The sequence below is a fragment of the Python bivittatus genome, unplaced genomic scaffold (genome assembly GCF_059951505.1).
Source record: "Python bivittatus isolate LINGU-HERP-01145 unplaced genomic scaffold, Pbiv_v1 ctg000980_np1212, whole genome shotgun sequence".
Taxonomy (NCBI): Eukaryota; Metazoa; Chordata; class Lepidosauria; order Squamata; family Pythonidae; genus Python; species Python bivittatus.
Window position 1 is genome coordinate 8,318,005 of NW_028277125.1, and position 15,330 is coordinate 8,333,334.

The 15,330-nt window shown below is 42.2% G+C and overlaps 1 protein-coding gene across 1 annotated transcript in view; it reads left to right on the forward strand.

Moving 5' to 3' along the window:
• Positions 1-15,330, forward strand: part of MCF2L2 (MCF.2 cell line derived transforming sequence-like 2) — a 216,995-nt gene that overhangs the window by 57,630 nt on the left and 144,035 nt on the right. Inside the window, exons 4-7 of the mRNA XM_088131892.1 lie at positions 4,529-4,619; positions 6,843-6,962; positions 9,099-9,215; positions 12,912-13,061. Of these exons, the coding sequence (XP_087988018.1) occupies positions 4,529-4,619; positions 6,843-6,962; positions 9,099-9,215; positions 12,912-13,061 (478 nt within the window). The remainder of the gene's footprint in view (positions 1-4,528; positions 4,620-6,842; positions 6,963-9,098; positions 9,216-12,911; positions 13,062-15,330) is intronic.

Consider the following 15,330-nt stretch of genomic DNA (forward strand, 5'->3'; position numbering starts at 1 on the left):
TCCAGTATAAAATTAGCTGTCCCCACTGCACATAACAACTGTCCCTATTCTGTTTTGACTGCCTGTTTCTGGTGGCTGCCACTGCCCTGATTTTCTTAGAAGGCAATGGGTGACAAAGCATAGAAGATCCCATTGAGTCTGACCATGGATGATGCTAATTTGAGGAGGAAAATATGACTTGAGTATCAGCATAGCTAATGATGATTTAAACCTTACTCATGGGGTGAGGACAAGTTGAAGGCAATGTCCTGGGGACACCACAGAAAAAAGATACTGCCAAGGCATGCTTATGCTCTGGTTAGGTGCAAGTGGGGCATGGCCAAGAGTATAGATTTCTACCAACAGATGATTATTTAGAGTTATAGTTAACTCTCGGATTTCATAAATGTGTAATTCAGCATTGTGACCTCTAGAGCAAGGGTGGGAACAGAGTCCAACTTATGCTCCTCCAAATTCATTGGTTACACCCTCTGGTTAATTCCAGGAGGGAGAGCTTTGTGGAAGAGGCTCTATTGGATGCCTCACAAGCTGATATGGTGATCCAGATACTCCCCAACCTCTGTGTGAGAGGTTTTAATGTGAATATCCATTACTGGAGTGCTTGGCAGGCTGTGATGTGTGCTTGTCATTTCCTTCACTTTCTATTTCTCACTTCTTTCAGAACTGAAAGGTGGTACTTGACTACCAGTATCCCAATATTTGTGAATGGGTGATGGTCTTCCTCTCCGTCTCCTTCTCTTCCTCCTGATTTTGTGCCCGGATTGTTAGTAGGGCTTACAAAGACTGGCGTTCAACTTGTTCTACTCTTACTTTAAATGCTGATGCCAGTACTAAAAGAAACTCAGCAAAATCCTGGCCTACTTTACTCAATAAGAGTTCAAATTTCAGGATGTGTCTTCCTTTAGGTTAACAGGAAACCTGATGCAGAACAATGACTTAGTCGAAAAGTGGGATAAAGTATATAAAATAAAATAAAATAAAAATAAAGAACTCTTCTAAGCTCTGCAGTTGCCAACATTAAAGTTGGAAAATTTAATGTTTCCTTGTAGAAAGTATGGCATCTGTACCCCTGATTGTGTAGCAATTTATGATCTGCTCACCACAAAGGGGAAGTGTAGATGATTAATGACTTACTGTGTACTCTCTCTTTCTCTCACTTTTCCGGTTTTTTAGTCTAAGATACAGTATTACTAATCTTAGATCGTTTCCCTTTTTTTCCTCAGGAACATACCCACAGAGCACATGCTCTCTGACCCTCCTCCTGGTAGGAAGTAGGTGCTAGACTTTGCCTATCTCTATAATGAATTTCCTGCAAATAAATCTTTTTCCTATTACATAACCTGGCTCACTAATCATTGCTCAGATCAGATTCTTGTTCTCAGGAACATACATGCACTTCAGCCTCCAACATACCTTAAAATTATAGTTCCAGATCCTTAGAAAACTTGGTGTAGAAAATTATTTCCTTTTCTCATGACCTTAAAGTGAATAAAATACTCCTACATTTATGTGCACAATATCTTTTTTAAAAAACTGTTTTCTACTGCAGATTAAAGCAAATGTTTAAAAATTTTGTTTGAAAAAAAAAAGTGTGTATATACATATATATGGATATGTGGGTGTATTATATTTTTAACTTCCTTTTTCCTAAGAGATTCAGTCGAGTCCCTTCCTATCCTTAATCAGATCAGAACCTCAGCAATGGTCTGGTATCCATTTAATTAAAATCCTGCTCCACCTACAAGTTTAATAAACTATTATTCTTATTGCTGCAGTTGGTATTTGTCCTGCAGCCTATAGCATATAATTCTTGTGATGATAATTGTATGTTTTCCATGTAGATTTAATTAGCAAAATAGGCCCTTGCAGCAGATTCGTTAACTGAATATCTACATCACCCATCAACTGCCCTGCAGGATCCCGATCTCTTTCTTCCTCCCTTGAAATCTTACTTTATAGATACGGCTGGATTATTGATATCTCTTACCACATCAGCTTTGATCCAAGACTCATTGCTATCCAGCAAATGTACCCGGGAGACAGACTGCCATGTAAACATGGTTAGAGACAAGCTATAGGCCCAACAGTTTCAGTGGAATGTGCAGCCCCTGTGAGGTAGCCAGAAATATCCACAGGATCAGAAGCGTTTGTCAAAATGATGCAACCTCCACGCCTTTCACATGCAGGTGCAGTGTCATGATGCACGTGCAAAAGGTGTGGAGCTTGGGTCAGAAGGGCAGCATGCTTTCATCATTGGCCCCTCTGTGGTCGCCTTTGCAGCCCGCGGTGTGATGTGGCTGCAGAAAGGGCAAATGCGGTTTTTAGGCTGCATCAGTGGAAGTATGCACTCCAAATCATGGGAATTAATTTTTCCATGGTACTCTCCTTGCTCAAAGCACACCTTGAGTACTGAAAGCACATCATAGAAGGCCTGTTTCTCTCTCGTTCCAGAGTGTAGGATGTGGAATAATGGATTTAACTTACCGAAGGAAGGTTCTTATTGAAGGTTAGGAAAACTATCTGGCTGTGGGAGCCGTAACAGTGGAATCAGCTACTTGGGGAGGTGGTGGTCTCCCCTTTGCTGGAGGTGTTAAAGCAGAGGCTGGACAGCCATCAGTTGAGGATGCTTTAATTTGGGGGTTGAATGTAATGGCTTAAATGGCCCCCATCCAACTCTATCGTTTTGTGCACATGTCTTTGCATCTACTGGGAAGAAAACACCTCTTTGTTCCAAGGACCTGTGCCCATTCTTGCTGCACTCAATGCAAACAGGAAAACATCCTTGGCTTATAAATATTTATTTTCTATGCCAAACATTGCTCTAGATCTGTTACTCACCTTACAATCTTTCCGCCTGATTTCTAAAACTAGTGCTTTAAAACATCCTTCTCACAAGACAATAAAGTGTAGGATCGCCAGCTCTTCTGCACGGTAATGCAGAATTGTGTTTTTGCCATGCAAGTGCACGGCAGATGTCTGATTAAAACCTTAACAGCCAACAAAATCTTTCCTATTGTGAAATTCAGCAAAAAAGTGACTATTGATCTGTTAGATGGTGATGGAAACTGCTAGTCATTAGACCAGGAGCAAAGGCAGAGGCCATGTTCATACAATATGTTTAACCTGGTTACTGAATAGCCCATTTTCTCGGTTTGTACAATATAGGGAACCTTGAACAAATTAGATGACCTGGATTCACCCAATGTGCTGTGCCACACGAAACTAAATAAGGTTCACACACTAACCAAGCAAAACATAGATTAGATCATGTTTCTCAACCTTGGCAACTTTAAGTTGAGTGGACTTCAAATTCAAGCCCACCCATCTTAAAGCGTGCTGGCTGGGGAATTCTGGGAGTTGAAGACCACCCATCTTAAAGCATAGGGAATCCTGGGAGTTGAAGTCCACCCATCTTAAAGTTGCCAAGGTTGAGAAACACTGGATTAGATCATCTCCAGTGAATCACTCAAATCTCCTTCTATTTTATGATTCCATGACTCTGAGTCCCAGTTGCTGGGGAACCAGAATGGGGCTTCTGCTGGGGAACCAGGGCAATCCTTCTCACCTCCCTAGTTCTGTTTGCCACTTAAATTTTTACATTTACATTTTCCAAAAAATTCAAAAGGGTGAACTTGTGGCATGTTGCAAAGCAAAGAGAAAATTGCCCCCTCCTTCTCATTTCTGAAAATGCCTTCGGACCACCAATGCCCCCCCCAAAAGGCAGACCCCCTCGAACATCAAGACAAAGGTCTAAGAAACTTTTGTTGTTGTTTTAGCTCCCAAATTACATCTCTGAGTTCCTAGTTGTCCTACTCTGTTGCCAGTAAGTAAAAACAACCATCCTCATTAAAAGTACCAAGAACAGGATGGGAGGGAGACTTTCCATGTTTTATTTCTCTGTCCCATGCTTCATAAAAAAAGGAGGGGGTCTCCTCCAAATGCAGGAGTGGGGGTCTTGAAAAAGAGGTCCCAGGGTTAGGCCCTGGTCCTTGTGGCACTGTTAGCACAGAAAGAAAGCCCAGCTTGCTAATCCTGCAGTCATTCATTGAAAAGGAGAATGCACTCCATGGATCCTCAGAAGCTGTTTCTTCCTTACCTGTCTCTGAACGTGCGGGTGACTTTTAAACAGAGGCGCGGGCATCCCAGAGATATATGGACAGGGTGCTTCTGCTCCCGGACCGCGTATTTTAGAAAAAGGGTGTCCGCCCCGGGCCTCCGGCTTTCCCCGGGCCCCCGGGATTTGCCTTTGCAAGCTTGAGATCTGTAAGCGATCCCAGAGTCGTCCCGCTGCTCTCCTTTGGGGAAAAGGCTGCAATCCAGCAGAAGCGATCTAGCGGGTTAACGGATCCGCGTTCTGCAAAAAAGCAGACCTGATGCGAGAGAGGAAGCGTGGCCTGCCTCTGGCCGCCCCCCGGCGCGCGGCTCCGGGTCCCCCGCTCGGCCCGGGGATTTCGCTGCAGTCACGCAGCCGGGAGCGACCGGGGCTGCCTCTCTGCACCCCCCAACACCCGCTCTGGTTATTTTGCAGTCTGGAGGCTGCCAGTATCGGCTTCATCATCATCATCGACCGACGGCGGGACAAATGGAGCGCGGTCAAGGCATCGCTCACCCGGATCGCGGTAAGTGCTCGCGGCGGCCCGCCGCTTTCTGCCCCTCGTGGCTCCGGGCAAACTCCTGCGGCAAACCTCTTTCCCGGCCCTCCAGATGCGCGCCCCTGTTGCACGCTGAGGAGCAGCGGCGGCTGGTGAGGCCGAAGTGCGGGCGCCGCCTGACTCTCCCGCATAAACCCGCATTTCTGCACAGGGCCGCGGCAGCCTGCCTCGGGAGAAACGGGGGGTTGCAGCATGGATGCATTTTACAGATTTCGGAACGGGGGGGGGGGCGTCTTCTGCCATCTTTCCTTACGGCAACCCCGCCGTCCAGCCCGGCGTTGGATTGCACGGCAGCGGGGGGGGGGAGGGAGGGAGGGGTGCTGAATCCGTCCCCGTCCCGCTGCTGGCCGGATTCGCACGACTCCGCGCGTGCACGAGCCGCTGCGTCCCCCGAAGGGGAAGCGAGATGGGGCCCGCGGACTTTTCTCTCTGGAGCCAGGAAAAGCCGCTGGGGAAGGGTCGGTTGCTCTCTTCCTCTGCAAATGACCTGCTCCGATTGGGAGCTTGGCGCAAAGGTCCGCGGAAATAAAAGTAGAAAAGCATCTGGAGAGCGGTGCTGCGCGCAGGCCAGGCTTCGTCCAGTTTGGCCCCGGGAAAACGTGGATGAAGGGCGTTTTTAAACAGGATGAGGCCCCATTTCAACGGAAAAGCAGGCATTTACCCTTACACGTTAGTTATTCGTGGGTTGTGGGTGAAAAGGAGCTGTGGACTGAGTTCCCACGTTGCTCTTAAATTTGTGTATCCATGGCTTTTAAAATAAAACATCTTTGCTTTGGATCCGGCAGCATGCTAAGCTGTAAAGTAGTTTGCAAACCACCGTGGTTAGGTTCACACAGCCTGCTAAACCTAAGGAGAACAAACCATAGTATGGTTGGAAACTATGTATGAACCCGTTCCTAGTTGGTTGAGATTCAGTCAGAAATTGCATCTCTTTTTAAGATGTGTTCTTGGCCAGGAATCATCCAGGAATAAGGAATACAAGCATTATCTATACTGCCTTGAATTGTACAAAGAAAGGTGGGATATAAATTAATTAATAGTACTGATAAATTTGCGAAGAGCAGGGCATTTGTGAAACAGCCAGTGCTAATGTGACTAACGGGTCCGGCCATGGGAGAAATGTTCATAAACTACTCGCACACAAGGGAGTCACAGGAAGGGACACAGTGGGAAATATTTTTCTCTTTCTTGTGCATAGAATAGAGGATTCCTGGAAGCAGGCAGGAAATCTTTCGTGTATTACTTTGTAAAGTTGTAATGCAACATCAGATATGATGGTTAGGAATCTCAGAGCAGAGAGAATAAAAATGCAGGTTGACCTAAATAAGTTCCATTTGCTGAAACAGCACCAAAGCTCTCCACTGTGCTTCCTCCCTCCCTCCACCCTTTTCTCTCTCCCTCCTTCTCCCACCTTCTCCCACCTCCCTCTCTCTCCTTTCGCCTTCCCTCCTCTCCAACTCCCCCTCTCCCATCTCCCTCTCCCAACTCCCTCCCTCTCCTCCTTTTTCCTTCCCTCCTTTCCATCTTCCTCTCTCCCCTCTCCTACCTTCCTCTCTTTCTCCATCTCCCCCCTCCCCATCTCTTTTCTCCCCTCCCTCCCCCCTCTTCTTTTGGTTGTCTGTTCCAATCCTCTGATCAGTGCGTGATCCACTAGCACATCTCTAACAGATGACCCTCCAGCCTTCGTTTGAAGACCTCCAACACAGGAGACTCACCACTTCATCTGTTCCACCTAGTGTTAGCTTGTATAGTCAGGAAGTTTCTCCTGAAGTCTAGTCTGAGTTTATTTCCTTGTAGTTTTAACCCCTTGACTCTGGTCTTACCCTCTGGGGCAACAGAAAATCATTTTCTCCTTTTATTACATTAAAAATCAGAATTTCATTACAATTCTTAGAGGTCTTAGGGAGAAACAAATATCTCTGTCTTATTCCTTTGGTCTCACAGTGGTTGATTAAGTTTTGAAAGTGGTGACTGGCTAGGAGTCAAAACAGAAAATGTTAAAACTGTTGTATTAATATAAGATTAATTGCACTAATAAAATGAAATTGGCACTCTGGTTCCCAGCCTTGTGATTTTGGTATGTTGATGGACTTGGCCTTCAGGGCTCTTCCTCTTCTCCAAAGGGCTCAAGGGCATTTCAGAGCACCACAGATTCAGAACGGCTCCCATTCTCTTTTCCTGTCTTTTTAGGGAGCGTTTCCTGGGAACTTGCAGTTAGTCTTTGTCCTCCGGCCGTCCCGTTTCATCCAAAGGGCGATCGCTGACATCGGCATTAAACTGTATCGCGATGACTTTAAAATGAAGGTACCGGTAAGCACTTTTCTCCTTGTGGTTCTGCATCTCTCTAGCCTCCGGCAAATGTTTTTCCTTCTCTTTCCTCTTCACATTCTATCTAGCAGAACTAAATCATAATCCATTGAGCAAACATCTGCCATGCCTGTTTGAGAGCCACAAAGAATTTGGGTGGAGAAAAAGAAATTTAAGGGACTAAATGTTGAACCGTAGTTGAGCATGAGTGATATTTTTGAATACTACCTGTATATAGAATAATCGCAAGTATCTCAGTGAAAAGGTCTTAGTAGTGCTGACTCCCCAATGGGCTAATTTTCTATATGCAGGGAATATTCAATATCATTAAATATGCAATCATGCAATGCAGGAGCTGAAATGGTACAATACAGTTTACCGCTTGATTTTGGAGAATGCACACAAGGACCCCAGAGCTTAATGGGATCTGCTTAAAAATCTTACGACAACAGACCTAGTCATCAACTATTCATGAAGAATAAGACCACGTGCTTCTGGGATCAGCTGCAACAACAATCTGAGTAATTAGTTTTGTTGGCATTGATAATAAACTGGAGTAGCTCTCAGAGCATTGGACCTTGTCCCCAAATTTTTTTCAAAGTCCTTCATCATTTTTCTGCTTCACTGAGAACTTTACTGATGGGGAAGGGACCAGTACCTATTTTGGCTTCTCTTTAAGAAAGGCACATGGCTACTCAGTAATGTGGAAGAAATACTGTATGTTTGACTGGATTAGGGAGACTGCAGTTCAAATCTACGCTCAGTCATGAAGCTTATCAGGTGGGGCAGTGCAGAAGACATGGGATGATGTTGGCTTTTAACTTTCATGCAGCAAAGGGGACTCGTAATATGATCAAAGTAATGGCACATCTTATGGGAAGACATGACTTTTCTTTAGCATCTGTTTCTCAGCTTCGTGGGGTAGTGCAAACAGGAAGCACGCCCAGATGAACTAATTCTACTTTGTTGTAAGGTTACATTAACAGAGTCTTGCAAGTTTGAAAGTGCATCTCTTTCCCCCTCACCTTTACAGCCCAAGAAACTAGGGAGGATCCCTTCTGAGATGTTTGCCATGCCCCCATTCCTGCTGCAGGCTCAGCTGCCTCTTCTCCAACCATTCCCCTGATTGTGGCTCTTCCCCTTTCTCCCAAGGACATTCCCACATACCATTACCCTACTAGACCAGTCAAAGATGTTTTGCTTCCTGAAGTGAAGATAGTGTCCCTCACCCATTCCATCTCAAAGAGCAAGAGAGACATTTTAGCACTGGGATGGATATGATTATTCATTAGACTTATTTAGGGGCCATGATTGATGCCCAGTGTTAGAAACAGCCAAACAGTACAGGAGAAATAGGTTGAGAGACTGCCTTTCCCAGAATCTGTTCCCTGCCACCTCACTTTGTCTGATGATAGTTTTCCTAAGGACAATTATCTCACAAACTATTTTTCTCACGTAGGAGAAAAAATGCTGAGAAAAGGAGTTGGGCCAGGAAAAAGTTGGGAAAGGATTATGCTCCCTCTTCTCATTGTTCAGTGTACCTAGGAGGCAACACCTAGATCAGTGTTTCTCAACCTTGGCAGCTTTCAGATGTGTGGACTTCAACTCCCAGAATTCCCCAGCCAGCCATGCTGGCTGGGGAATTCTGGGAGTTGAAGTCCACACATCTTAGAGTTCCCAAGGTTGAGAAACACTGGTTTAGACTATGTGTGAATCAGGTCCACGCATCTCCTGTGCTTACCACTAGTTTGTCCTGCTATGTTTTGGCCTTGTGGATTTCAGAACTGCAATAATAAAAAGGGATGACCTTGCTAGGTGTCTGCTTGGGCAGAGAAGATGTCACAGCAAATTACAGCACTGGCTGATACTGAAAAAGCTAAGCAGGCTTGAACCTGGTTGTTGGGATGGTAGTCGGAAGAGATAACATATGTCTTGGTCTTGAACGGGAGACCTCCAGGGCATGCCAGGACAGTGAGCTAGACTTAGAAGTAGAAGTATACCCTGTAATATGGCAGTGGCAAGCCACTTTCATACCAATGCCCAAGTAAACTATATGGACATGTCCCTATATTTATCAGGAGTCAAGATTGATTGGAGGAAGTTTTTCTTTATACCTTTTTTTTTTTCTTTCTGGTGCAGATCATCATGTTAAATTCAGTGTCTGACTTACATGGTTACATCGACACAAGTCAGCTTACTCGGGAGTTAGGAGGAACTTTGGAATATGGACACAGTCAATGGGTACACCATCGGACCGTAAGTAGTAGTAACTGTTGGGTTCTCCCCCCCCCCGACCTCTAAAAATAATAGAATAAGACAGAAATGCTAAGTGCTGTTCTGTATCTGTAGACCCCAGTATTTACTGAAAAATGTGAATTACAGTAGAGTGAGATATTAATCTAAATCGTAATCATCTGATTTTTAATTATGAAGTTTAAAGAAAAAGCAAAAGTTGATGCATGCCTTTTGCTGTTACTTTTGAACTAGATCAGTTAATCTCATTTTTATTTATTCGATTTACATGGCTGCCCATTTCAAGTACATGCCTCTGGGTGGCTCACAACATTAAAATAAGTAAAAAATAGGTACCAATATTTTTTATATATAACTTTTATTAAAACATTTGAACAAGAAGATAAAAACAAACACAAACTAATATAAAGCAAGGAAGAAAAAAGAAAAAAAGCAGAGAAAAAGCAAAAAGTGCAAGAAAAGAAAAGTTGAAAAAAATAGAAAAGAAAGAAAAAAGATATAAAGAAAGGGCTTCCGATATTCTTCACAGCAGTTATAAGTACAAATATATTTTAAGCTCTCTCTAAAGTTACATCATATTCTTCTTCTTTCTATAATCTATCCTGTCTAATCATCAAAACCATAAGTCACAGATTCATTTTTTTTCATTTTTACACAAAAATTCTGTAAGAGGCCAATAAATGTAGATAGCGTCTTTTCTCTAATCAAAGAAGGCAATTTATCCATTTCAGCAAAATCTGTCAAGTTCACCAACCATTCCTCCATAGTGGGTAGTATCAAATCTTTCCATCATTGTGCATATAGTAATTTCGCTGCAGTAATCATATATTGAAATAATCTTCCATGGCTTCTTTCTAAGTGTTTATCTGTTAATCCTAAAAGGAAAAGTTCCGGCTTCAATTGAATGTTGATCTTTAAAATCCTCTGTATCAAAGTATGCATTTGAATCCACATTTTTTTAGCTTTTTTACATGTCCACTAAGCATGATAAAATGTCCCTTCATGTCCCATTTCCAACATATATTTGAACTGCCTTTATACATTCTAGATAATTTCTCTGGTGTCATGTACCAACGATACATCATTTTATATAAATTCTCTTTGAGATCATAACACAATGTAAATTTCAACCCTTTTAACCACATATTTTCCCATTGATCCATCTGTATATTATAACCAAAATTCTTAGCCCACTTTATCATACATTCTTTAACCTGTTATTCCTGTTTCAAATTTCAACAAAAGTTTGTACAGTTTAGCAATTACATGTTCATCATTAGTACATAACTATATTTCAAATTCTGACTTACTTTGCCCCATATCATAAGTCTTTTTATCCAGTTTAAATCTTTCAGATAACTGTAAATGGGAAAACCATTGACAACTATATCCTTCTGCTATTAATTGTTCCCTTGATTTGATTTTAAATTCCCCTTGATAGTTTTCCAATAAGTCCCAATATTTCAACCATTTATCTTTATCTGCCATTTCTCTTCTATAATATGCTTCTTGAGCTGAGATCCATAACAGTGTTTTTGGGCACAACCTGGGTTTATATCTATTCCGTATTCTCAATATGGCACGTCTAATAAAATGATTCTTAAAGTCCATATTCATTTTAACTTTATCATACCATAAGTATCCATGCCATTCAGACCTCAGGTCATGATCTTCTACCTCTAAAAGTCTCTTGTTTCTCAGCAACACCCACTCTTTCATCCAGGCCAAACAACAAGCTGCAAAATACCATTTCAAATCCAGTAAACCCAACCCTCCTCTTTTCTTTGCATCTTGTAACACTTTATATTTCACTTGTGTTTTTTTCACTTGCCATATAAATTTAGATACATCTTTTACCATTGTTTGAATGGTACTTCTGTTGTCAAAACAGGTATTGCCTGAAACAAAAACATCATTCTTGGCAAAACATTTATTTTTATCACAGAAATTCTCCCCAACAGTGACAGTTTTAATTTCTCCCATCTTAACATATCCTTCTTAATTTCATTCCATGTCTTTACATAATTATTTTGAAATAGCAATTTCAAAATTGTTATTTCAATTTTGTAATTGAATTTCAATTTCAAATATAACAATTCATGTTTGTCCTAGTAATACCCAAGTATTTTAATTTTTTCTCAGTCTTAAAACCAGTTTCTCCGTCAGTTCTATTTGATCTTCTAATTTCATTTTTTTGTTAACATCTTTGTCTTCTGATTATTAGTCTTGAAACCTGCTAATATACCAAAGTCCTTTTTCCCATTAAAATTTCTACCTCCTCTAGTGAATTTTCCAAAATCAACACCAAATCATTCGCAAATGCCCTTAACTTATAAGTTTCTTTTTTAATCTTAACACACATAATTCTCTGATCTTATTTTATGTCTCTGTTTAATACCTCAGGAACCAACATGAACAAAACTGGAGACAGTGGACATCCTTGTCTTGCCCCTTTTTGAATCTCACAGAGTTTTGTTAGTTCCCCATTAACAATTATTTGTGCTTTCTGAGAAGTATAAATCGACCTTACTAAACATATACAAAAACTAAAACGAAGAATAAAACATGCACAGGTTTTGCACACCCCTCCTGCGGTTTATTGCTGCCTGCTCCCCAGCCTGGCAATAAATTAGAAATAATACCCAGTCTGAGAAGCAGATTACTACATATACTTTCTGATTTGCAACAGGGAAGTTTCCAGTAGTTTCAATTTCTACGTGTTTGTCCCGGCAGAGTTCCCCGTCGTTGCTTGGACCATTAGTGAGTGCGTGGCTGAACAGAAACAGTCAAATGCTTTAGTGCTTCAATACATCAGGTCACAAAGAAGTCAGAAGGGTGAACCAAACCCTGGAAAATATGGATCACATCCATTGGAATGAGTGCTTATTCGGGGGCATCTGCAAAGTGTGTGTGTGTGTGTGTGTCAAAACAGTCAAGATGGCGACTGTGACTGATCAAAGCCTTTTTTCCCACGCGTGTCTTTCTTTACAAATGGGGCAGATATGTTAGAAGCATCTTTTACAATGTGTTCCATTGTTGGGAATTTAAAGAAGTTGACGCAAATAAGTAATAGTTTCTAATGCAGCTTTGATCTAGGCTCACGCTCTCAAATAAAAAAACAACAACTCTGGAATGTTTCTCACACTTGGGTTCTGGGATATTCCTAGATTCTGGTTTGGCATTCCAAGTAAAGTTACTCATTTCCCTCTAAATGGAAGAAAGCTGGAGATGTGTTTTGCTTGCATTATTTGTATATAATGTGTTTCAGGATGTTTTGTCCCCTAATAGCTGCACAACCTGCATCTTTGTAAATAAAAAAGATTATCCATAAATCTTCCATGCTGTGTCCTCCTTTGCCATACCACTGAATAGATCCACACTGCTTAGGGCAGGGCAATACAAACTGGGAAAAACAAATTGAGTGAAGAGGCATGATCCTGTTTTGTGGGATGGCATGAATATATCAGTGACTTCTTCCGTGGCTTTTTAAAAACTATTTGAGAACATGTCGTTCTACTGACCTGAAAGTTAGTTTCCCTGAACACAGTGGGATTTAATTCCAATGACTCATGGATGTGGCAAGTACGTCAAGTAAATGAATAATATGTATTACTTTGGTCTTTGCATGAATACTTTCTTGTCTTTGAGAAATAAGATAGCTTATGTCTTTGTTTTTTTCAAATTGCACCCTCCACCCAGGCCATTGAGAATTTTGCCATGACGGTGAAAACCACAGCGCAGATGTTACAGGCCTTTGGAACAAACTTGGCAGAGACAGAACTCCCCAACAACGTACAGTGCACGGAGGAACTTTTGTGTTCCCATGCAGAACAACACACCAGGTTGAAGGTGAGGGTGTGCGACTTCACAACTCTAAAGGAGATTTTGCCAGTGTCTCCCTGTCCATTAAAAGGTTTCCAGAGGTCAAAAGTCAGTTTTTTATTATTTCATTTACCTATCTGTTTGGCTTAAGTCCCAGCTTTCTTATAGGAATTCAAGATGGTATACTGAATTTCCTCCACCAGGGACTGGGTGTGGCACCTTCATCCTGATCTTCTTTGATCTCTCAGGGGCTTTCAGTCCTATCAGTCATGGCTTCCTTCTGGACCAGTTGTTTTCTCCAGGGCTGGTTCTACTCAGTGCTGATATGGGCAGATGTCTTGCTTTAAGGCTGTACTCTCTCCCCACTAACATCCTATTTAACATCTGCATGAAGATTCTGGGTGAGGTCATCCATTGAAATGGAATGAAGTATCATCCATTGAAATGGAGTGAAGTATCATCATCAGTATCAGATGATACCTAACTGCATATCTCCACATCAGGTCATTCAAGTACTGTCAATTTGAGGGCGCATTAGGGATGCTCTGCAGTAGCGTCTGCACAGCAGGCAAGGGGAGGTCATATTGGTGAAAGTAACACCAGAGCAAATACCCCCTTCTTTTCTGTGTGTATTGCCATGTGTCAAGCACAGCCAAAAGAGTTAAGGCTTATGATGCGACGCCACAACACTCTGATGAAAGCAACCAGATCTTGTGGATGCCACTGGTACTCTGGCAAAATTAGCATGGATGGTCACAAAACACACACAAACCACAAAGTGGTTTCTGGCTTCCCAGGATTCTCTCCATCATTTCACCTTTTAGGTGAGCACATTTATTGATTTGACAATGAATAAATGCAGTCTCCTGTCCCTTTATTTCCTAATAATGGCTCCAGCTAATACAGAAGGAGAATCAGTGTGGACCACTGATTAAGTGATGGGACAAGATTCAGGGAGAACTAGGTTTTAGTCTTCCTTCGCCAATGGAAACCCACAGGGTGACTTCTATAATGGTATGTAGGAATGACCTTGAGGGACAGGAGGAAGAGCCACAGACTAGGCAATGGTCGGATAAGAAGCATCTTAGCCCACGAAAGGAATGGGGCCGTGGCAAACGTCTCAGAAGGGACCCTCCCTAGTTTCTTGGGATGTAAAGGCTGGGGGGAGAGATGTACTTTCAGCCTAGCAAGATTCTGTGAATGAAACCTTACAATAAAGTACAATTAGTTCATCTGGATGAGTTTCCTGTCTGGACTACTTCACAAGACTGACATCTTCAGACCAGTCATTCTCCCAGACCATGCTACTTCTCAGGGTTGTGGTGGAAATAAAATGAAGGACAATTTCCATGCAGGTTGCCCTGAGTTCTTGGAGGAAAAGCAGGCTATCAATCTAACCATTAAATACTTCATTGAAAATTAAGACTTCTGCTTGAGGCTGGCCCTTGAATTTGCAGCAACCATACAAGCTTTTCATTTTGTTCATTTCTAATTAACACTTGTTTTTTAGAATAGAAACAGATGAGGCATGGAAACTGGAGGGAGGGATCAAGAAGGTATCCTGGGCACTGTACTCTAAACCCAGTTCCTTATGCTTCTATTCAGAGTATGTTGTGCTGCTGTTCCATATTCCTCTGAACAGATTTTCTATTTGTGCAATGAAAACAAAAATGGAAGATATGGTGGAAAAAAACTGGAGAGTTACAATGGCTACTAGCATTGCCCGGACCCCTTGTAATATTCTGTACCTGAGACGGAGTGGTTGAACAGTGGAAGCTTCATCTAAAAGTATCCCAGAAATCCATCCAGAAATCAAAAAAAGAGTACTAAATAAAACAAAGCAAATCCTGTGCGTTTACACCAACCTATACAAGGATCTTCCAAATTAGAGGGAGCCTAGAGCTGGTCTGAGTGGAAAGGGGCCTAAGATCATAAAAACGTGGTTTTAGTCTTCCTTCACCAATGAAGAAAGGTGACTTCTGTAATGGTATATAGGAATGACCTTAGGGGACAGGAAGAAGAGTGTCTAGGAGGAGCCTGCGTAAGACTTGACAAGTGCTTTGGAAAGCACCAGTCGGGCATTAGATGGGCAGAGACCCATGCAGAAATCAGGTGTCTGGTATCTCCTGTAGTCCAAGCCAAGATGATCATGCAGGGCGGTTCCCAGTGATTGGAAGAAAGGGGGACATCTCTAGAGATCCCACCAAATCGAGTTGAAAACCACATCATAGGTGAAGCATCCACGGCAAGACCTTTGGGAGAAGAAGGGAATTGCTACTTTAAAATAGGAACAGCT